The sequence below is a fragment of the Haliotis cracherodii genome, unplaced genomic scaffold (genome assembly GCF_022045235.1).
Source record: "Haliotis cracherodii isolate W230 unplaced genomic scaffold, xgHalCrac1.p SCAF_17, whole genome shotgun sequence".
Taxonomy (NCBI): Eukaryota; Metazoa; Mollusca; class Gastropoda; order Lepetellida; family Haliotidae; genus Haliotis; species Haliotis cracherodii.
This window is the reverse complement of record NW_027266272.1, coordinates 1,612,501-1,635,889: the sequence shown is the minus strand read 5'-3', so window position 1 is coordinate 1,635,889 and position 23,389 is coordinate 1,612,501. Positions and strand designations below refer to the sequence as shown.

Genomic DNA, 23,389 nt, shown 5'->3' with positions numbered 1-23,389 from the left:
ACGTACAATAATAGCTAAACAATGATCACACAAGTACGTTTTACGTACAATGATAGCCTAACAATAGTCACACAAGTACTGTCACATACAATGATAGCTAAACAATGGTCATTCAAGGATGTTTGAAATACAATGATAGCTAAACAATGACCACACAAGTACGTTTTACGTACAATGATAGCTAAACAATTGCCGTACAATTACAGTGTCCTGTACAATATAGACATATAGACATGGATGTATATGCAGTAGAATATGCTTAGTGTCGCCACGCCTCAGGACGTTGCTGATGCTGTATGACATGTTTCAGTATCTCATCGTCAACGTCATCTTCCTCATCAGTCAGATTGCTCTGGTCGCCATCGCTGCATCCAACAGAGGCATCGTAAGTATTTCAGACCATTCACTATACAGTGAAACCCCGGTATTCTGCTCCTTTTTTATAACGCTGAACCTGCAGTCAGGGGTATTCTATAAGGAGCATCTTCGTATACACAAGTTGCCCGTAAAACTGGTTCGTTCATCAGAACAATTTCATTCAGTGGGTACCGTCCGGATCAGCTTCGGTTACCGTAGCCCTTCATCTGTTCGTCTACATTGGCCCCATGACTGTTCAGCCCTAATTACAGCCCCTTCAATACACAGCGTGTTTGAAATACAGCAAGATACTCTCACTTTTCTAGGTTTCACCACGTTACTATTACCATATACTCCGGCATTGTGTTTAATTATCTTCAAAAGTGCATCATATTTCTAACTGTCATAATGTATAATGTTTTTAATTTTGTTTCTGTAACCGGCACCTAGTTTGTCCATATGTACATTATCATTTATCTTATCTAATCTCATCGAAAGTTATTTAAAAAAAAATGATTATAGATCGGAAACAAAAGCCGGTACGGATTTTGGAAAACAAGATTGCGGACACCATCGAAAACACAACCGATTTCTTTTTTCGATCTAGAATCTTTATTCAAAGTGCTCTTACAATTAAATAAAGTATACGTATTTGGAGGTAAGTGATCAAGGAAGTAGGATGTAAGGAAATGAGGGTGTAGAAATGCGCTGCGCACATTTGAGGACCATACTCACGGCACAATACATGACCCGTGAAGATCCGGGGTAGAATAGCTCTTCAGCAACCCATGCTTGCCGTAATAGGCGACTATGGTTGTCGTAAGAGGCGACTAACGGGATTGGGTGGTCAGGCTCGCTTACTTGGTTGAAGCATGTCATTGATGCCAATTGCATGGATCGATGCTCATGATATCAATCATTGGATTGTCTGGTCCAGACTCAATTATTTACAGACTGCTGTCACATAGCTGGAGTATTGCTGAGTGCGGCGTAAAACAACAAATCAACCAACCAACCAACAACAGTGGCACAGAAAACCGATACAAAACGAGGAACCTATACCGTAACCGCATATGTCAACACACGCTCTACCCTTGCAACGGTCAGCGTGCTTCCCCAGTCTAGATATGTACAGCACGTACGTGTACGTGTATACACCTGTTCTGACAAAAGGACGTAGAAATAGGTCAGGGGAATCTACTGAGGGCGCGTTGTGTGTTGAATAAATAGAGGATATTTATTACATTGCCTCTGTGACTTGATAAGTGTGTTACTTTGAAAACCATAATGTCTTTAAGACAGTAGTTCGTCAAGTAGGGGAGTGTCAATCGAGTGAAATACCGATTTTATGTTTTCAGGAAAATATGGTGTTTCAACCCTAAATATGTAAAAACGTAATCAATATCGGTAATCGTTATTACATGACCTACTCGAAAAAATGTCGTTCCATAAAGATTTAGTTTTTTGTTAGTTTGTGGTTTAATCCCGCTCTCAACAATATTCCAGCTATATGGCGGCTGTAGGTAAATAATTTGGACCAGACAATCCAGTGATCGATATTGTGAGCAATCAACCAAATTACCGAGCCTGATCACCCGAAGAATTTAGTCACCTCGTATAACCAGGATAGATTGCTGGGGACCAGTCCTAGCCAGGGGGTCATGACTATTTCAGTCCTTGTTTAGAACTGAATGCATGAGCGAAGACCATCCAGAACGCGAGTAACAGACAGAGAGCAGCATCACAGTAAGGAGAGTTATCACTACCGTAACATGACTCCATGTTTCTCCCCAGATCACCGACCCCCCTAAAGCTGGGCTCAAGTCTTCTCTCCAACAGGAGTACCAAGGCGTGAACGGCACCGACGTCACCTCCCTCTTGTGGAACGTCGTCATGAACGGGGTAAGACGCCGCACAGCGGTGATCTACTTGGCTCTGTCACAGCTCGAACCAAGACCATCAAATACAGAATACCTCAACAGTTTTAACAAGGCAGATAGACATTCGAAAAAAGAACACTGAGACGAACAGTGACGCTATTTGTTTATATTATCTTTTGTAAAACAAGAAGATTAAGTCAATATTTGTTTCTCATGTAGCTGCAGTGTTGCGGTATCGATGACTCTCAGGACTTCTTAAATGCAACTAAATGGACCAGTGTTTGGGGTCCCGGGACAACCGCCAACTTCCAGACCCCGGCTGCCTGCTGTAAGACCGGTTTGTTTACGGACAGTGACCAGACATGCGCGACGTCCCCGACAACATCCAACAACAACAAAGACACCGTGAGTGGCTTGTGGGGTGGCGGTGAGATTTGTCTTATGACTATCATATTTTGCCGCCCCCTTTAGTTTTATTACCATTTTTCATGCTACCCTATTTGTCACATTGTTCGTGACCCCCTCTCTATATTTGTCATGACCCCCCTTTCTATATGTGTCATGACCCCCCTTTCTATATTTGTCATGACTCCCAATCCCCGAATAATGTCCAGATGTAGATTTGTTTAATTGAAAACTGTGACCCCCCTTAATTTCCCCATATGATATAAACCACTCCCTTAATACTGGACGTATTAAGTCCTTTCCTTGGTACTATCAATACTTCGGTTTGGTACTCTGCGTCATTGGCACCAATGGTTTCAAGTGCATTTTTGGTACTTGTAGAACCATTGGCACTCTCGGCATCCTTACAGAATATTGTTGTCAGATTCACCTCTAAAATGTCACTTTTTAAGTAGGTAAAAATCATAATAGTAGTAGTGGCGTTCTCAAGCAGCGTCCCATTGGGGTCAAGCAACAGATGAGTGCAATTCTGTGATGTATGTTTCAGGGGTGCTATGAGAAGATATGGGACTTCATCTTCAAGGGCACGACCTTCATCATCTTTGCGTGCGCTGACATTGGTGGTTTTGTAAGTAACCTCACTCGTTCAGTGCGCTGACATTGGTAGTTTTGTATGTAACCTCAATCGTTCTGTGCGCTATCATTGGTGGTTTTGTAAGTAACCTCACTCGTTCTGTGCGCTGACATTGGTAGTTTTGTATGTAACCTCAATCGTTCTGTGTGCTGTCATTGGTGGTTTTGTAAGTAACCTCACTCGTTCTTTGCGCAGACATTGGTGGTTTTGTAAGTAACCTCACTCGTTCTGTGCGCAGACATTGGTGGTTTTGTAAGTAACCTCACTCCTTCTGTGCGCAGACATTGGTGTTTTTGTAAGTAACCTCATTCTCCTGTCTCTCCTGTGGGTGGTGGGGTGGTGGGGTAGTGATTTAGGTAACTCTGAAGGTGAGGCTGTCCGTATGGTCTACATAATGACTGGATCTACTTCCTGAAGAAAAAGAAGAAAAAGAAAATTATTTATTAAATAGCCACACATTATAAAAAGGGGTGACATTTTAAATATTCATAAAATATACACTGCCAGACAATATGGTCAATGAAGCACGCAATACAGCATATATACACATAGGCATTGAACAGCAAGATGTATATAAAGATTAAAATATATATTCCTGGGGTTAATATTTGATTTACTTAGGATAAGATAGGGTTATAGCGAAAGTCGTTGTTTTTGGCTGAAACATTTGGGATAATAATGCGCCCAGGCGTTATATAAACCAATCGTTCCGCATTAAGAGTACGTTCTGGTTTTGATTCATTGATATAAAAAGATGTCCTTTTAGGGGCGAAAATACTCATTAGTTATATTCACGGTTCCACCGTTGGAGTCCAATCTGTTTCAAATCCTAAGAGTGGGAGAGCCACGTGAGTCTGTGTGAACTAAAGGATGAATAGGCCACGTGTTTAGATCCATGGGCATCAAAGTCTGTATTATGAGAGGCGATCGTACATATTTATGATCTGTTTCATAGACAAGCTCTGTTTAATACCAATAAACCATCACGAGACGACTCTCTGATATTTACCTGTACTGACCATGGTCGATGGGTAGTCTAGTTGTTAGATTCGATTCTGCTGTTTGTTGATATACCAAACAAAGGAACACCAGCATACTATCCCCTCCCATACTTGCCCCCCTTTTCGCGAACACCTGGTGTCATGACTGATTTGCAGTGATCCATTTAAATAATTGTCAACGCCGTTTAGCCACCCCGGGGGTCTGTTTCGGCGGATAATCGAGACTGGTTTTTCTCTTTCGTTGACGTTTAATATTTCTTCACAGGCCCTACTGACAATCTTCTCCGGGATTATCCTGCATCAGATCCTTCAGAAGAACAAGGTCGGAAACATGGCCTAGACGAGTTACATCTGGTCAGAGGTGAGTCAGTACATGGCCTAGACGAGTTACATCTGGTCAGAGGTGAGTCATTACATGGCCTAGACGAGTTACATCCGGTCAGAGGTGAGTCAGTACATGGCCTAGACGAGTTACATCTGGTCAGAGGTGAGACATTACATGGCCGAGGTGAATCATCAGCGTTAGATATTTACAAGGTGGGGTAAGGTGAAAGGGGGATTATTGTAGCGTTAGTACACTTATATAGAGGCGTGCATGCACGTGTGTGTGGCTCCGTGTACGAGTCCGGATTACAGTGCTTGCCCACTTGCCCACTGCCGCAGTTGAGCATGGATGCCGCACTCAGACACAGTATACTGACTCCGAGCCGACCAGTCCTTGTTTTAGCCCCTTAATGCCGAGCGCCAGCCAGGGTAACAAGCAGCAGTTTTTTTTTTTGGTATGGCTCTGCCTAGGGATCGAACAACCGACCTTGCGCTCTTCGGGCAGACACTCTATCCACTAGACCACGTAGGCGATCAATGTTTACAAGGTTACGCCTCAGGTTACTCAGTGGACGCCTTCACTACCAGCTGATTTACATATATTATTTCGTTGTTACGATATTCCTTACCAGGGGCAAAAGAAATGTTTGATTTTCAAATGATTAAATATTAAGTTAGCGATATTTTAAAAAGAATGACACTGGCGCATAGACAGCACTCAAAGAATACTTCTACATGGTTGTATTTTGTGATAATTTTATTTATTTAAAAAAAATTAAAAGTGAAAGAGATATATGGCATAGGACCCAAGTGGTGATAGGTACATTGTATGTTGGACATCTTATCTTTGTAAAGTAACACATTTGCGTTTTTCGGCACAAATTCACAACATTTAAAACATGGTCATGTTGTTGCAATTCGTTCTTTATTGAACCAATTTATTTTTAACCCACATTCCAGTTATAATGTCATAAAAACAACTTCAGTATACTTCCATTTGCCCCCAGTCTAGATCTACATGTAGATAATAGATTTACAGCAAGCAGGCTTAAGGGGAAAGTTTGACTGTCTTGTGCCTCTTCACACACCCGCTACCCCAAACGACGTGTATAAATCTCCGTGTATTAATCTCCGTGTGTTAATCTCCGTGTGTTAATCTCCGTGTGTTTATCTTGCAGAACCCCGACGCCTGAGCAATGCTGTGATCTCCCCGAGGCTGAAGTCTTTAGAATCTTGCTGTATTTACTTTAAAAGTATTTGTTTTGTACATTGTGTAAAAAGGATTCTTGATTATTGTTGTGTGGACATGTCCAAATGTGACATCAGTGACAGACTCAGGGGAGAGGTGGGTATGGGATTCAACTCCTTTTGAAATCACATAACGGCCATTATTTCATGCCCATCTCCACCCCATCCCCCAACCCTCCCCCTCCAACCCCCACCCCTCCCCCTCCAACCCCAAACCCTCCACCTCCAACCCCCTACCCTCCCCCTCCAACCCCCACCCCTCCCCCTCCAACCCCCTACCCTCCCCCTCCAACCCCAAACCCTCCACCTCCAACCCCCACCCCTCCCCCCCTCCAACCCCCACCCCTCCCCCTCCAACTCCCTACCCTCCACCTCCAACCCCCACCCCTCCCCCCTCCAACCCCCACCCCTCCCAATATATCTCTGTATTAATTTGTTCACCCCTAAACAGGAAGCAGGGCTTCAAATCTTGACCCCTCAATCTCTTTGACATTTGTATGCATAAAACATGCTGTAAAATTTATTCGAACATTTTGACAATATTTGGTATTATAAACACGATCATTTTTAGGTGTTTTAAGCTTGTAATGCCATAATAGCATGTAAAGGCTCAAATACGCCCAGGTTTGTTTTAAAGGCTTTGTCTTTCAATAACGTCAAATGTTCTGTATAGTATTATTTATTAGGAAAGGGAAAATAGGAATTCGGTGAAAATTCTTAGTGTTCGAAAGTTCTTAATACACAAGGAATTGTTTCCTGTAGATATCACTATTTCCCCTCACACGTAGTTTGTACATAGATAGGAACTTGTTATGTTTGATATATACATGGGAGACAGTGAGACCTCGCTAATCCGGACGGTTCCCTGATTAACCATTGTTACAATACAATCGCATGGAATTCGAGTGTACCGGATTAACAGGGGATATGTATTCAAGCGATGGTTGAATGAAATATTCATGATATATACGTGATATAGGCGAAGCACACGATACATGCTTTTATACACAGGCGTTTGCAATATGACACCAAAACGTGTTCCCGTTGCCGTTACAGTGCGTCTACCGTTACCATAAGGGCTGTGTCGGAAGAATGTTCTGATATCATATGCGTCAAGCTCTTGTGAATTAGGTCATATCAGTATTATGTTGTATGTTATACCATGGGATAGAATTTGTATGTATTTATGACTGTATAGAGATGTATTTGTTTTGATGTAGTGCCATCCGTCCGTTGTGAGAAATCTTATTCTTGTCCCGAATATAATTTGTTTACAATATTGATTTTCTTCAGATTTTATGTAAATGAGACAAACCCATTTGCAGCATTATACACCATCCTTTGTTGATAGGTGAGATAATAAACGTGTTTCTTACGAAGGAGAACATTATAAATGTACACTGAAACAGGTCACAATAATATATATGAAATTTAATTGAATTGAAATTCGATGACATACATGGCTTAAAGTAATATTTTATGACTGACACAGCTGTGGTGAAACTGTCATTATCATGTTCAGTGGACGTGGTTAAAGGAAGGGGTTTCAAATTTCGATTTCGGTTAAAAAACGTGAGACATACCCTCAAACTTCCCCATAAACTCTGATTGTAAAACTGCTGACGTCCTGAAATAGATAACACTCATAGTACCATTGCAAATGTGTTATCGAGCCATAGGTCATCAGAAGTGTTGCGCATACATATTTTTTGAACAGGCACGAGCTTTCTTGTATTTCGTCTAAGTTTCATCTCCCTTGACGATGAGAGCAAAATATGACGACGCCATTTATAAACTTCAAATGCTTTTAAAGAATTGCGAACGTTATTTATCATTTTGAAAACTTTCAAACAACCTCCAAAATGGAATTAAAATGTTTATCTGACGTCGAAATTTCAACCATTACCAATAATCACGTAGAATAAGCCACACGTGAAGAGGGTAGTTGCCGTATTGCCGACTGTCTGTAGTACTACGCCGTCAGGACCGCTTTACCAACAGCCAGCTTTAGCTATCGATCAATCCGTACCACAAAATAACACGGTAAATGGCATCCAACTATCACGCGGGCGGCAACCGTTCACCCATCGAGGCCAAGAATTTCAAACGGGTGTGTATCTTTCAAGGCGGAAATGATGTGTGAGGTAGGTCTTCGTGAACCTATAGTGACTGTACACAGATACTGACAGCGTCGTCGTTGTAGGAACGTGAGACAGTGCTGTAGTAGATGTTGAAAGGACGTTGTAGAATTAGGTTGACAACGTTGCTGAAGGTAATTCACAGGTTGAATAACAACACGGTGAATATTCCCACACAACTGAGAATGTTCGTGAAGCACAATTTCCAAACACAACGCCAATTACTTGCACTGCATATTTCATTCAGTCGGTGTGATACATGTTTACAAATGTGAAAAAAATAATGTGTACATTTGAATCTGAGCTAATACGTGTTTTGTCATGTTATACTTTCTCACTCTCGTATTTGTTGACGTCGAATTGTGACCTGAAGACAAGAACACATTTGGTCACAAACGAATAATTCTATAATTTCCATAAATGAAGTGAAGGCTCAAAATATGAAATATTAACCCCCGTTAGCCCACTCCCTTATCCATACAAGCCACATTAACGGGGTTTCACAGAGCTCTATGAATTCATGGCATTCCGTCCATACGACTATCTGCTGTGTCCGTCCATCTGCTTTAGAACTATATTTTTGTACATACTATGTGTATTTGCTGTTGACCAGATTTATATTGACATATTATACGTTCTTGTTAACCTTTGAACCTGTTGTGATTCTATCGAGACATTTGTGAACACTTGATGCGTCTACACAATTTACCTGCTGTCGTAATAAAGTTAATATTTCTCTTATCTTAATTGTTGTTTCGTCAATCTCCCAAATATAAAACATTACAGGATAGTAAACCATAACATTAACAAAAAACACGTACGTGTAGGAAACTATACTGAACCGCAAAAACACGTCACCCCAAGTAACATTGCATGAAAAGTTTTTGTCAAAGTTTCAAACTTAATATTATCTTGTCCGGAAAAATGAAATTTGATGTAAAAACAAAGCAGATGACAATAAAACCGATCGCCCAAACGCATCACGGCAACGGCTGTGGTAACCCGATGCTCGTGTAAATTGATATGCACAAGCGTTCCCCCATGTCTTGCCCTATAAAAATCCACCCAGATAGGATAACATTCATTCGTAATTGAATTGCTAGCACATGCCAAGATTGACAAGAAATCAGCGACACCAAGCCCTTGGACGATTGCAAGATGGACAAACCGCCCGTCAAGTAAACAATGCATTTCAAGTCCACGTAAGGACCATATACAGGCTCCAGCAACGGTACCAGACCACCAACACTACAGACGACAGACCACGTAGTGGCCATGGAAGACCAAGGATCACCACCCGACGTAAGGATCGTCAGATTGTGCGACAGCATCTTCAAGATCGCTTTGTTACTGCTGCAGAAACTGCTCGACAGACGAGGGGTACACACCAGCGATACATTAGTACGGACCCATCAGAGTAAGAAAGCATGACAGCATATTGACCCATCACAGTAAGAAAGCATGACAGCATAGTGACCCATCACAGTAAGAAAGCATGACAGCATAGTGACCCATCACAGTAAGAAAACATAACAGCATAGTGACCCACCACAGTAAGAAAACATGACAGCATAGTGACCCATCACAGTAAGAAAACATAACAGCATAGTGACCCATCACAGTAAGAAAACATGACAGCATAGTGACCCATTACAGTAAGAAAACATGACAGCATAGTGACCCATCACAGTAAGAAAACATGACAGCATAGTGACCCACCACAGTAGGAAAACATGACAGCATAGTGACCCATTACAGTCAGAAAACCTGACAGTATAGTGACCTATTACAGTAAGAAAACATGACAGCATAGTGATCCATTACAGTAAGAAAACATGACAGCATAGTGACCCATTACAGTAAGAAAACATGACAGCATAGTGACCCACCACAGTAAGAAAACCTGACAGCATAGTGACCCATTACAGTCAGAAAACCTGACAGTATAGTGACCTATTACAGTAAGAGAGCATGACAGTATAGTGACCTATTACAGGCAAACATTACAGTATAGTGACCTATTACATTAAGAAAACATAACAGCATAGTGATCCATTACAGTAAGAAAACATCACAGTATAGTGACCCATCACAGTAAGCATTACAGTAAAGTGACCCATTACAGTAAGAAAACATGACAGTATATTGACCTATTACAGTAAGAAAAGATGACAGTATAGGGACTCATTACAGTAAAAAACATAACAGTATAGTGACCCATTACAGTAAGAAAACATTTGAGTATAGTGACCCATTACAGTAAGAAAACATTAGTGTATAGTGACCCGTTACAGTAAGAAAACATTTGAGTATTGTGACCCGTTACAGTCAGAAAACATGACAGTACAGTGACCTATTACAGTAAGAAAACATTACAGCATAGTGACCCATTACAATAAGAAAACATTAGTATATAGTGACCCATTAAAGAAAGAAAACATCACAGTATAGTGACCCATTACATAAAGATAACATTACAGTATAGTGACCCGTTACAGTCAGAAAACATGACAGCATAGTGACCTATTACAGTAAGAAAACATGACAGTATAGTGATCTATTAAAGTAGGAAAACATGACAGTATAGTGACCCATTACAGTGAGAAAACATGACAGCATAGTGACCTATTACAGTAAGAAAACATGACAGTATAGTGACCTATTACAGTAAGAAAACATGACAGCATAGTGAGCCATTACAGTAAGAAAACATTAGAGTATAGTGACCCATTACAGAAAAAAACATGACAGCATAGTGACCTATTACAGTAAGAAAACATGACAGTATAGCGACCTATTACAGTAGGAAAACATGACAGTATAGTGACCCATTACAGTGAGAAAACATTAGAGTATAGTAACCCATTATAGTAAGCATTACATTAATGTGACCCATTAGAGTAAGAAAAACATTTTTCATTAATGAATTATATTAGGAAATAGCTGCCAGTGGTAAACATGGTATCCAAGTGTTCCCAGATTGGATAGAAATATTAATGCTATTTTTCGCAGATGATGTCATTCTAGTGTCAGATACTCTTGTTGGTCTTCAAAGGCAGTTAAATATTTTAAGTACAAACACGAAAGAATGGAAATTATCAGTATATTTGGAAAAAACTAAAATTGTGATCTTCAGAAAAGGTGGTCCAATAGCGTCGAAAGAGAGATGGTCATTCGAAGGTCAGTTAGTCAATATAGAAGAACACTACTCATATTTAGGAATCTGGTTCTCACACACAATGCATTGAAAAAAATGTGCCCTTGACTTGTCCTTACGCGAAAATAAAGCTTTAATAAGTGTAATGTCCATTTCTCATAAATTGGGATCGATGTCACCTAATATCTTCTTTAAGCTTTTTGATACCCAGATACAACCAATTTTATTGTATGGTTATGAAGTATGGGGATTTCAACGTTTAGAGTGTTTAGAGAAGGCTCACTTATTAGCATGTAAAAAGTTTCTTTGTGTCAGATCTACTACACCAAATTGCATGGTGTATGGTGAATGTGGTAGATACCCATTATATATTAATTCTCAGATCAGATGTTTAAACAATTGTTTATAATTCTTCATATGCATGAACAACGTCTCCCCAAATTAGCATATAAAACATGCTTCTACATTTCGATAACATGGGAAAGAATACTTGGACATCGCATATAGGAAATATTGTATTTTCGCATGGTTTTGGTTTTATATGGCTATGTCAGTCAGTTGGAAATGTAAACATATTTCTTAATGAATTTCGGAATCGGTCTATAAATATGTTCTACCAAGAATGGCACTCCACTTTAGAGGATAGTTCACGTTATGAATATTTACAAAACTTTCAAGACTTTACTTCAACCAGAAATATATTTATCAGTACTCACTACGGAAAACTTAAGAAAACAGTTAATTAGATGTCGACCTATTTGTAAATGAAGGAAGAAAATTGTCGATTGAAAAATTGAAAAGAATTTGTCCATTGTGTAATCTAGAGACAGAAAATGAAAATCATTTTGTGTTTTTTTGTCCATTTTACAATGATCTCCGAAAGAAATATATAAAAGATTATTTGATAGTAATGTCACCGATAAACGTCTTTGTAGTTATGCTGACGACAAAGAACGAATCAAATATATTAAATCTTTCTCTTTATGTAAAGCATACATTAGCCAAAAGAAATGAATTAATCAAACAACGTGTAACATATATGATTGTATCTACATGCGTAACTCTTTCTTGTATATGGGCCGGTGGCCTTTTGTAAAATAAACTTCTTTGACTTTGAGTAAGAAAACGTGACAGTATAATGACCCATTAGAGTAAGAAAACATTTGAGTATAGTGACCCATTACAGTAAGGAAACATTACAGTATAGTGACCCATTACAGTAAGAAAACACGACAGTATAGTGACCCATTACAGTAAGAAAACATTAGAGTATAGTGACCCATTTCAGTAAGAAATCATTAGAGTATAGTGACCCATTACAGTAAGAAAACATTAGTGTATAGTGACCCATTACAGTAAGAAAACATTACAGTATAGTGACCTATTACAGGAAGAAAACATTACAGTATAGTGACCTATTACAGGAAGAAAACATTAGAGTATAGTGACCCATTACAGTAAGGAAACATTAAGTCGCTTTTAGCAATGTTTCAGTCATGTAACGGTTGGTGACACAGGAAAGGGGAAAGGGGAAAAGGGAAAGGGGAAAGAAACCCAGGCGTGACGAGCGAACGCTGTACTTTGCTGTAGTTACATTCACATTACAGTAAGTAAACCATAACAGTACAGTGATCCATTATAGGATAGAGAAAACATTACAGTATCGTATAACATTACAGAACAGTGATCAATTATAGTATAGTAAACCATAACAGTACTGTAAAACATTACAGTACTGTTAATCATTACAGTATAGTAAACCATTACAGTATCGTAAAACATTACAGTATAGTAAATCATAACAGTATCGTAAAACATTACAGTATAGTAAAACATTACAATACTGTGTACCATTACAGTATAGTAAAACATTACAGTACTGTGAATCATTACAGTATAGTAAAACATTACAGTATAGTAAAACATTACAGTACTGTGAATCATTACAGTACTGTGAACCATTACAGTATAGTAAAACATTACAGTATAGTAAAACATTACAGTACTGTGAACCATTACAGTATAGTAAAACATTACAGTATAGTAAAACAATACAGTACTGTGAACCATTACAGTATAGTAAAACATTACAGTATAGTAAAACATTACAGTACTTTTAACCATTACAGTATAGTCAAACATTACAGTATAGTAAAACATTACAGTATAGTAAAACAATACAGTACTGTGAACCATTACAGTATAGTAAAACATTACAGTATAGTAAAACATTACAGTATAGTAAAACATTACAGTATAGTAAATCATTACCGTATAGTAAAACATTACAGTATAGTAAAACATTACAGTACTGTGAACCATTACAGTATAATAAAGCATTACAGTATAGTAAAACAATACAGTACTGTGAACCATTACAGTATAGTAAAACATTACAGTATAGTAAAACATTACAGTATAGTAAAACATTACAGTATAATAAATCATTACAGTATAGTAAAACATTACAGTATAGTAAAACATTACAGTACTGTGAACCATTACAGTATAATAAAACATTACAGTATAGTGAAACAATACAGTACTGTGAAACATTACAGTATAGTAAAACATTACAGTATAGTAAAACAATACAGTACTTTTAACCATTACAGTATAGTAAAACATTACAGTATAGTAAAACATTACAGTACTTTTAACCATTACAGTATAGTAAAACATTACAGTATAGTAAAACATTACAGTATAGTAAAACATTACAGTACTGTGAACCATTACAGTATAGTAAAACATTACAGTATAGTAAAACATTACAGTACTGTGAACCGTTACAGAACAGACCATAATAGAATAGTGAACAGGGCCGTACAGTGAACTATTGAAGGATTATGTTTTATTATGTTTTATTTCTTGTGCATTCATTGAGGCATAGCAGTCGCAAACTGTAAAAATTCGGGTTGCGTAACCTGAATCATTTTCTAACAATTTTGAGAGTGTCATAATTCGATGAAAAACACATATAATTGCCAAAGTACTATTTTAAGCAATACTTTGCCGTATCTTACATACTTTCGTCATGTTTATGGCAACAGTTTTGGATTGTTACACATCTATACATGCACAAGAATACACGACACTCTAGATCTTCAAAGGGAAGAAGCGAAGACTTATATCACTAGGCTGGGAATTCTAAGGCGTCTAAGGCGCCGTAATTCGCTGTGCAGAATTGCGTCCCATGGGCACGCCAGAAACCTATGATTATGTTTCTAGGTTTGTCAGCACCATACCAGTGCTCGTGGGTTTCACCAAAGTGGTAAACGTCTGAGACCTGCATCACTTCGGGCTTTCCTCCCATATTAAGCTGACACGCCGTGATGTAACTGGAATGCTGTTTAAAGCGGCGTTAAACCCAACTCACTCACTCACAAAAGGAACGTGTAAAGTCGGAATGGTAAGGTACGCATGAAAGTCAAAGAATCCGACAAACAAAATAAATTTCAGTGAAACACCGTTAATCCCAGGGGAAGAGTACTCCAACGATTAGCTAATTCGGAGTTTTGTTAATCTGGACGTTATAGCGCGGAACGGTCCGGATTAACTAAAATGTGGGGCAGAATAAAATATATCGAGATTGTTTTTTTATGTAACTGAAAGTCGAAAGAACTGTTGTTAAATTTGATTATGTCTATTTAACAGCACTCAGTTTGTAAAAAATGGCTGGGTAATTTTGTGTGGAAATAAACTGGTTCAAAGACGACTGGGTTTGAAATGTGCCGCAAAAAACAATTTTATGATTTTCAAAGATAAGATGTCCGTGATACCCACCAGTAGTTGTGTATTATGCGATTTAGAAAAAAAGTTTTAAAGCAAATTATATTTAAAATGATAAAACTTTAGGTTTCATTTTATAATAAAAATATTGAATTTCCATATGGCAGCAATTTCTCATCGGCACCTGATATATTCTGAATAAAAATGTTATGGGTCATGAATGTTTTGAAATTTGAATTTTTTGATATTTTTTTATGAAATTGTGTGCTCAGTTTCCCCACAAAATATCCCTATAACTATTCATGATCCCTAACTTATTTTGATCAGTATACTTAAACTAATCCTTGTGCACAAAATTAATATTACGGGTTTGTCGAACCTGAAATTCTTTCTTGATACGAATTCGATTCGAACTCGAGTTTTGTTCTCCCGCTATGGCTTCTCCGTATCCAGGTTCTCGTATCGTAACGCGGAGAATATTCATTGACGCCCCACCCCTCACCCCCCACTCACTCACCCTACAATGATTGTGATAATAATCTTGCCGAACGTTTCATAAAGAGCACGTAGGTTTGCGCAGCGAGTCTTACAACTGGCTCTATACATCAAACCATTATAAAGTTGAGAAATTACGGTTCGGTGACGGGTGTCCGTCGTCAGTGCTCGTAAATAGCTTTGCACTATCTGGGTAGCTGAGTAGTCTCCGGGTAGTTACGGTTGGGTACGGACGTAACGGTATTGCACAGACTACTTCTAAATTGTGGTAAGTATATAGCTTTGGATTTACCACTGTCTTAACTCTTCACAGGTCGATATTCCAGAGCTGACTTCATATATGTCGTATATTTGTTAAGACTGAATTATGGAGTGTGCCCGACTGTCTTGTTAATATGCGGCCATTGTACCCGAGGCTTGTACTCCTCTGGTCGTGTTCGACACCGGATTTATTTTAATGCCCTGGTTAAATGTTTAAGATTCTTTATACGTGTATTCTTAGTAAGAAACGTAAATACTTCACGAAATACTTATTTTAGCGGTGAAGTCATTATACTCTGTGACCCACTGAGGAACTAAAAGCGACAAAACCCTTTCCACAATTCTAAGAAATCCGTGCTCAAAGCGGAGTCCGTTGTACGATTCCAACTTTATCACAAGCAGGTGCTTGTGAATCACTATCAGATAGTGATGACACCAGGTGTTCGTTAAAAGGTGAGCATACCCTGCCCCACCGGTGGCACCTGTCACAAACACATGCAAAGGCAAGCCATAGAGGCAAAGGCATGCTAATCATTACGTCTTCTATCTGCTCTGAACGGCTTCTAAACTGGGCAAAAGAATGTATACTGCCATGTTTGAAGGTGGCTACAAAAGAAACAATCAGGAACTGGTTACTAGTATTCGATGGTGATGTACAGTCAAACACCAATATGTCGAACTTTGATGTGTCGAATGTACGGTTGTCTCGAAGTAAAAACTTCGTCCCCTCTTTATTCATCATTTTCGGTTGTGTGGTGTTAAGTAACATGTTTGGGAAACATCGCCAGGAGTGTTCCAACTTATTTACAAATAATATACTAGAAAAACTACTTGATTTTAATAATCATAATCTAGCACGGGCTTCACCTTGCTCAATGTGATGTTCAACCTTTTTTCATACATTTATTCAGAGTCATATTGGGAGTCTGGGTACTGCGGTGCTTTCTGTCGTGCATGTCAACTCTCTTTGTGGTTTCCGTGAAGATGATTAAACATGTTCAAAGACATAATCTTTCGTTCAAACTCTCCAAATCATACTGGGCCTTCATCTTTCAAATGAGATGATTAATTCATACACAATCTAAGTTTTATCTACTAATGTAATGAATGATTTATTGATGTTTTAATGCCATAATGAATCTGAGACCCACTGTTTAACGGCGCGATGTCATCATGCCACAGTTTCAGAAAACTTTTTCACAGTTATTGTCATACAGTAAACTACGGTTGTGACGAACGCAGAGAGACCTATAACTTTAGTTCGTGATAACCTTAGTTCGTTTTAAGCATTTCGACTAAAATGATCGAGCTACACCATCATGTCGCTTAAGATACTGTGTTTGTGCCAAAGCTGGGCATCCACTGACAATGTGTTGGACAGTCTCATTAAAATCATGGAATAATCTACATTTCATATTTACATTTTGATGCAAAATCACACATTGACGGTTTCGAGTGGGAAGTGACTGGTCCTGAGCAGCAAACAGAAAGCCTTCAGTTTCACTTTTCAGGCCAGACGACTTCATCCAAGCATAGGACTCTGCAGGATTGCTGGCCTTCTCAACACACTGCATATAAACTCGCTGCAGTGGTCGTTCATATAGCATCTCCTTGAAAAGTCTGGACCGACTTGATATGGCACTTCGCTTGGTTGACACTTATTTCTGTACCGTACAGCAGTACAGAACCATCAACAAAATCAACACCGACATTGAGATTATGTCCCACATCCTTGGCTCGTTTTAGAAAACTATTGAATGCCTTGTTTTCATCATGAGTCTTGACATGCTTCACAAGATCATCAGACTAAAAAATGTGTGCAAAAGTGCACAATACAAATCAACCATACCCTACTAGTATAACTGGTAAATATAAGCTATTGAGGGAAGGGCGAGGGTGGTGGGATCTATTGTCTAACATGATTCTTCGTGTGAGGGTGTCAATACACTGAATTTAATGTTTCGTCCAAGCAACAACAACAACAACAAAATATGAAAGGACAGATACAGCATAAGTATATGTGGCTTTAACTTTATTGCGAGCGTTCAGCTCTGAACTTCAGATTCTACTTAAGTCTACATTTGTACTCTGCCCGAAGTTTTTCCTTGATATGACACTGTTGACTGTTCATGTCGGACAGAGTGCTATAGCAAGATGGTGCTATCAGGTAGTTGATGCCACGGCACACCACCTGGCCTATGTAATGTTGTTGACATAGTTGTTTCCCTTAGATGTGTCAGGAATCTATGGTCGTGTGTTCGAATGCCAAATTGGTGCTGATAATGTTACTAGGTTTGTCAGCACCATAGCCGTTGTTTTGGTTTTCATCAAAGACCTTGCGTTGATGTTTTTAGATTATGATGCTTGTGCTTCTTCATATCTAATCCATTATTAGTAGTTTCAGTCTCAGTAAAATAGACCGTCTCGCGTTTGTCCCCGGGGAGCATACAAAAGATGTTAGAAGGTGGTACTTGTTGTTAACCTTCCTGCTAAGACAAGGACTGGTCGGCTCGGAGTCTACTGTGTCTGAGTGGGGCATTTATGTCAAACATTAGTCTGGACTAGTAAAAGCACACACACACACACACACACACACACACACACACACACACACACACACACACACACACGTGCATCTACGTCGCTTTGTTAGTGTAATAATCTTGAACGGGAATTTAACTTCATTGCACCTCACCTAAGATCTTTACACCGATACGACCCCTCTCTGCATGACGATCTAACGACCCCTCTCTGCATGACGATCTAACGACCCCTCTTTGCATGACGATCTAACGACCCCTCTCTGCATGACGATCTAACGACCCCTCTCTGCATGACGATCTAACGACGCCTCTTTGCATGACGATCTAACGACCCCTCTCTGCATGACGATCTAACGACCCCTCTTTGCATGACGATCTAACGACCCCTCTCTGCATGACGATCTAACGACGCCTCTCTGCATGACGATCTAACGACCCCTCTCTGCATGACGATCTAACGACGCCTCATTAAAAGGTTGAATCAGGCAAACCTTATCGACAAATCAAAATGAAGGATTCGTTTGAATATATGAGCTAATCTGATGTCAGCTTTCTAAAACAATTATTATTTCCTATCCCTTTGGGAAATTTCAACCTTTGCAAACAAAAAGCGCCATAGAAACACAAATGTAGTACATGCTTTTCGGTATAGATTCATGACAGGATGTATAAAATATCCACAATGTATAAATAGCGCAGCTTTATTATTTTGCAATCGGATCTCTCCATGGCAAGTTATATTCTTTTTCGATGTGCAGACATCAGCATGTGGGATATAGATTCATGACATGTTGTATAAAATATCTACAATGTATAAATAGCGCAGCTTTATTATTTTACTATCGGATCTCTCCAGTTAAATTCGTTTTCGATGTACAGAAATGAGCTTGTCTGAATGCTTCGTTCATTCGTACCGAGAATTTAGAAGCCTCGCTGATAATAAGTCGCCTGACGCGACCTCCCACGGCGGTGTGCTCAGATCATCAGGCAGTGTGGTGTTGTATCGGGGTTAAGATCTGATTTAATGACATTGTGGTATTAGGAACATTGCCTACTCCCTACAAATCAATTTAATTTTCTGTCATTAATCTACGTAATAAGCGTATTATGATCATAGTAAACTGTAGCGATACGTGGAGAATGTTCCCCTTGTCACGTGAGGAAACGCGCGCTTATATGCTCACGCTAAGGGAGGGGGAGTAACGTGGTACGATTGTTGTGGGGCGACGCCGAGAGTTCGATTCCATTGGTGACCCGGATTGAGAAGTCAAATCCGATATTGTTATATCACACTAGTTATGTTAGTTTGATTATTTGTTGTTTAACGCCACACTTCCAGCTATATGACAACGGTCTGTAAATAATCGAGTCGGGACCAGACAATCCAGTGATTGACAAGATGAGCATCGACCCACGCAATTGGGAAACGGTGACATGCATCAACCAGGTCAGCAAGCCTGACCACCCGGTCCAGTTAGTCTCCTTTTCCCACAAGCATTGGTTGCTGAAGACCTATTCTAACCCGGATGTTCACGGTGTTGTCGAATACTAGTACATGTATTAGTAAGTCTATGATTTAAGAGTGAAGACAAACAACGTATAGAGCATGTCCACGAACTAAGTACAAGATATATGGGGAAAATGGTTTGAACCTGTGCCTTTTTTATGTATTTGGTAGGTTTTGAGAACGGAGACTTCGGTGCACTGATGTCAGTGAAATAGAACGCTGCTGGAGTGGTCAGTCCCCGCAAAGGGCGATAATTAAGAACAGATAGGCAGTACATCCTGCCTCAGCCTAGTTAGAGGTAGCATTGCATCTAGTGTTTCTGAGGCTGTGGGAAAGCCAAGTGGGTAAAGCGTTAGCTCGTCACGCCGAAGACCTGGGTTCATGGCTAGAACGTGTGAAGCCCATTTCTGGTGTCCCCCGCAAGTGATATTGCTGGAATATTGCTAAAAGCTAAAACCATTGATATGACACGGCCGGGAATCGAGTCCCGACCTTCAGCTCTCCTGGCGTACGCTCTACCACTAGCCCACTGAGGCGGTCGATATGTTCAGGGACGGAAAAGGAGCAAGAGATTCTTTTGAACTTTTGAACCAGAGTTGATATATTTCACGTCAAAAGAAATGAGGTTGAGATTCTATTTATCATCCGAAATCATTCTGCCAACTTATTTTAGTTCGTAAACAGTGATAACATGTGTCGTGAGTGTTAAACTATATTGCTAACCAGCTTAGTGGCAATTACATTAATGATGTCATTTGATTGCGACGTCAAATTAACTGATGAGATCACATTGGTCTTCAGAGAATTGTGAGTGAGTGACTGCGTTAGGGTAAACGCCACTTTTAACTGTATTACACTTCAATTTAAAACGTATTTAATACGTATTCAGGTAATATCAAGGCGTGTTTGCTTGATGTGGGAGGAAAGCCCGAAGCTCCGACGTTTACTACTTTGGTGAAACCCACGAGCACGGGTATGGTGCTGACAAACCTAGAAACATAATCGGGTCCAACCAGGATTTGTAACCACAATCATAGGTTTCTGGCGTGCCCAAGGGACGCAACTCTGCACAGCGAATCGCGGCGCCTTAGACGACTAAGCCACCCGTTCATCCCAGTGTCACCATATCTCCCAGCAGACATCGCTCGATCTCATGCAATCGATATATCTGACGACATGATCTGGGCTTCATGTGACAACGCGACGGTTGTTTTACGGGTATCTTAACACTGACATGGTTGTAGCTTGTAGGTGGCTTTGAGGCCCGAGGCTGTGACTTCTGAGCTGGTGCCTTGTTCCTGCCGTGGAACACAGCCGTGGGCGGAGACATGCCGACTGGTCGTAGCAATATGGCGATCCTATCTCACACAGAGAATTATCTCGGTGCGTCTTGTGTGTTCTGGGATGTCAGCAGCCAGTCATGTTTGGGTCGATATATCGATGTTTCCTGAAACTGTATCGTTACATGTAGAGACAATAAAGATATTGAAATCAAACATTGAAAGCATTTACCTCACGAAAACAGGATTCCATTATAATGTATTTTTTTAAAACATGGTACTGATGAAGAAGATATAAAATACAATTTCCAAGGACACTTTAAGACTTTATTGATGATACATTCCAATGCTTGAATTCAAAAGAAATATATTTTCGTCTGATTGCGTAATATCCTCTTAATAAATAATATTATTATTATCCAGCTATATTCAAATATTTATTTACATGTAATACAAAAAATATATTTGTTGCTTAACACACATCTTGAAATTAATAATTATTGAAATGAAAATGATTATTTCATAATAAATACAGGAGACAAAACACTTTCTATATCTATAAGAAATATCTGCCCAAAGCAGAGTCGATTGCACAGGTGCAGCCATATCACGAGCATGCATCCATGAATCACCATCTAAGAAATGAAAACATCTTTCATGCACTTGACTCCTCTATCAAACTCATACTTGAACAACATACCGTTCAGATGTTCAACTGTGATTTAGTTCCGTTCATTCTGTCAAGGTCAAAGGTGACCCAGCCAGCTTAGGTGCGGAAAGTACACTGTGTAGAGTCGCGTCGCTTAGATATGCCAGGATCCGAATTCGAATTCGAATACCAACGTATATGGTTACATCACTATCTCTGTGAAATGTGGGGGTAGGGCAAGAAGTAGGCATCCCCGTGGGGACCAGTGATGCTCCCTTCTTGCCGATATGTCTCTTTATGTCTACGGGTGGGCATTAGAGTCATTATAGGGGAATTCCGCCTCATCTGTTTCATGTGTATTCTTAAAGATTCGACCCGTGAAGATCCGGTGTAGAATAGATCATCAGCAACCCATGCTTGCCTTAAAAGGCGACTATGCTTGTCGTAAGAGGCGACTAAGGGGATCGGGTGGTCAGGCTCATGGTTGACATGGTTGATGCATGGCATCGTATCCCAAATGTGTGGATCGATGCTCATGATGTCAATCACTGGATTGTTTGGTCCAGGCCCGATTATTTACAGACCACCGTCATATAGCTGGACTATTGCTGAGTGCGGCGTTAAACAACAAACAAACATAAAGATTCAGTGACATAAAAATCAACAAGATACTAAGGTAATACATATGCCTTCAATATGTGCATAAAATTGTTTGATACGGGCTACAACATACATGGCCTCAGTAAAGTTTTCAAAGAGTTTATGGTTGACATGGGCGGATACAGCTTTTTTGAGGGGGGAAGGGGGGGGGGGGGGGGTGCACAATTAAGATCTATTTATTGTCTTTGGTGATAATTTATACAGAAATAAAGATTTTTTTCGAAATCCCTCCTCTGTATCCGCCCATGGTTGACATGTGGAGGACATTTCTAAATTTGACGCATCAATAACAAAAACGGTGTCAGATAGCCTATGTTCCGGTGTCATTTCAGGTGAACAACTGGACCGCCTTTGCATTTGTGTAAAGATTTGAAATGGACTTATCTCAGGATGAATCAATCAATAAGTGATATTGGCGTGTCTCCCCAACAGTCGTGGACCTTAGCAATGGTTGAATGTCTGAGAAAGGGGTCGACTTTCTTGGAAGTGTGAACACTGGTGACAATCGCCACTTGTAAAGCCGATAGTGTATAACCTCCCTGTGAATGGTCTACCGTTGCGTAGCTAGGAAGTAAGATACAATAACACAAGGTCAACAGAGAAACAGGCAGCTGCGAAACTTCTTTGACGCTTTTCAGTCCAATTTTGCACGTTACTGCCTTAGCCAATCACCGACTCGTTCCACAGTTCTATATCCGACTGCATTGAATTCCTCTGACTGTGGCGTCTAATGCAATTCCCTATTCTAACTTACTTGTATCATATGTTGCCGTGTTATTTCCCGTGAAAATTGACTTGCCTTTGCATGTGTGTACATGATAAAATGGACTCATATTTATATTAGTATGTTATTAGATCCGATCATTTGCAAAATACAGTGCTTATGTGTGTCACTGGATTTGCATTAAAATTGTAGCGCAAATAATGTACAATAAAAATCATTTCAGGTCAACTAAATCTTCTGTCGGTCTTTCACTGGTGGATTATCTGAGAAGCCTGTGCGTCAATGATAACACCGAGGGATTAATAACGAAGGTTGCTGTTTACTTAATCCCTGACGATGAAAATAAACCAACGCGTAAATAGGTCGGTCATTGCGCTACAACGTACGTGCTGAA

General features: G+C 39.6%; 2 protein-coding genes across 2 annotated transcripts in view; both read left to right on the top strand.

Annotated features, from left to right (window-relative positions):
• LOC139464217 (tetraspanin-18B-like) overlaps window positions 1-6,119 on the top strand; it is a 30,054-nt gene extending 23,935 nt beyond the window's left edge. Inside the window, exons 4-9 of the mRNA XM_071245742.1 lie at window positions 311-385; window positions 2,152-2,259; window positions 2,457-2,642; window positions 3,190-3,270; window positions 4,543-4,638; window positions 5,780-6,119. Coding sequence (XP_071101843.1) covers window positions 311-385; window positions 2,152-2,259; window positions 2,457-2,642; window positions 3,190-3,270; window positions 4,543-4,617 — 525 coding nt within the window. The 3' untranslated portion in view covers window positions 4,618-4,638; window positions 5,780-6,119. The remainder of the gene's footprint in view (window positions 1-310; window positions 386-2,151; window positions 2,260-2,456; window positions 2,643-3,189; window positions 3,271-4,542; window positions 4,639-5,779) is intronic.
• Window positions 6,120-15,492: 9,373 nt separating this feature from the next.
• The window catches only part of LOC139464816 (tetraspanin-18B-like), a 31,058-nt gene continuing 23,161 nt past the window's right edge, over window positions 15,493-23,389 (top strand). The window contains exon 1 of the mRNA XM_071246333.1: window positions 15,493-15,639. The gene's annotated coding sequence lies outside the window, so the exon portion shown is untranslated. The remainder of the gene's footprint in view (window positions 15,640-23,389) is intronic.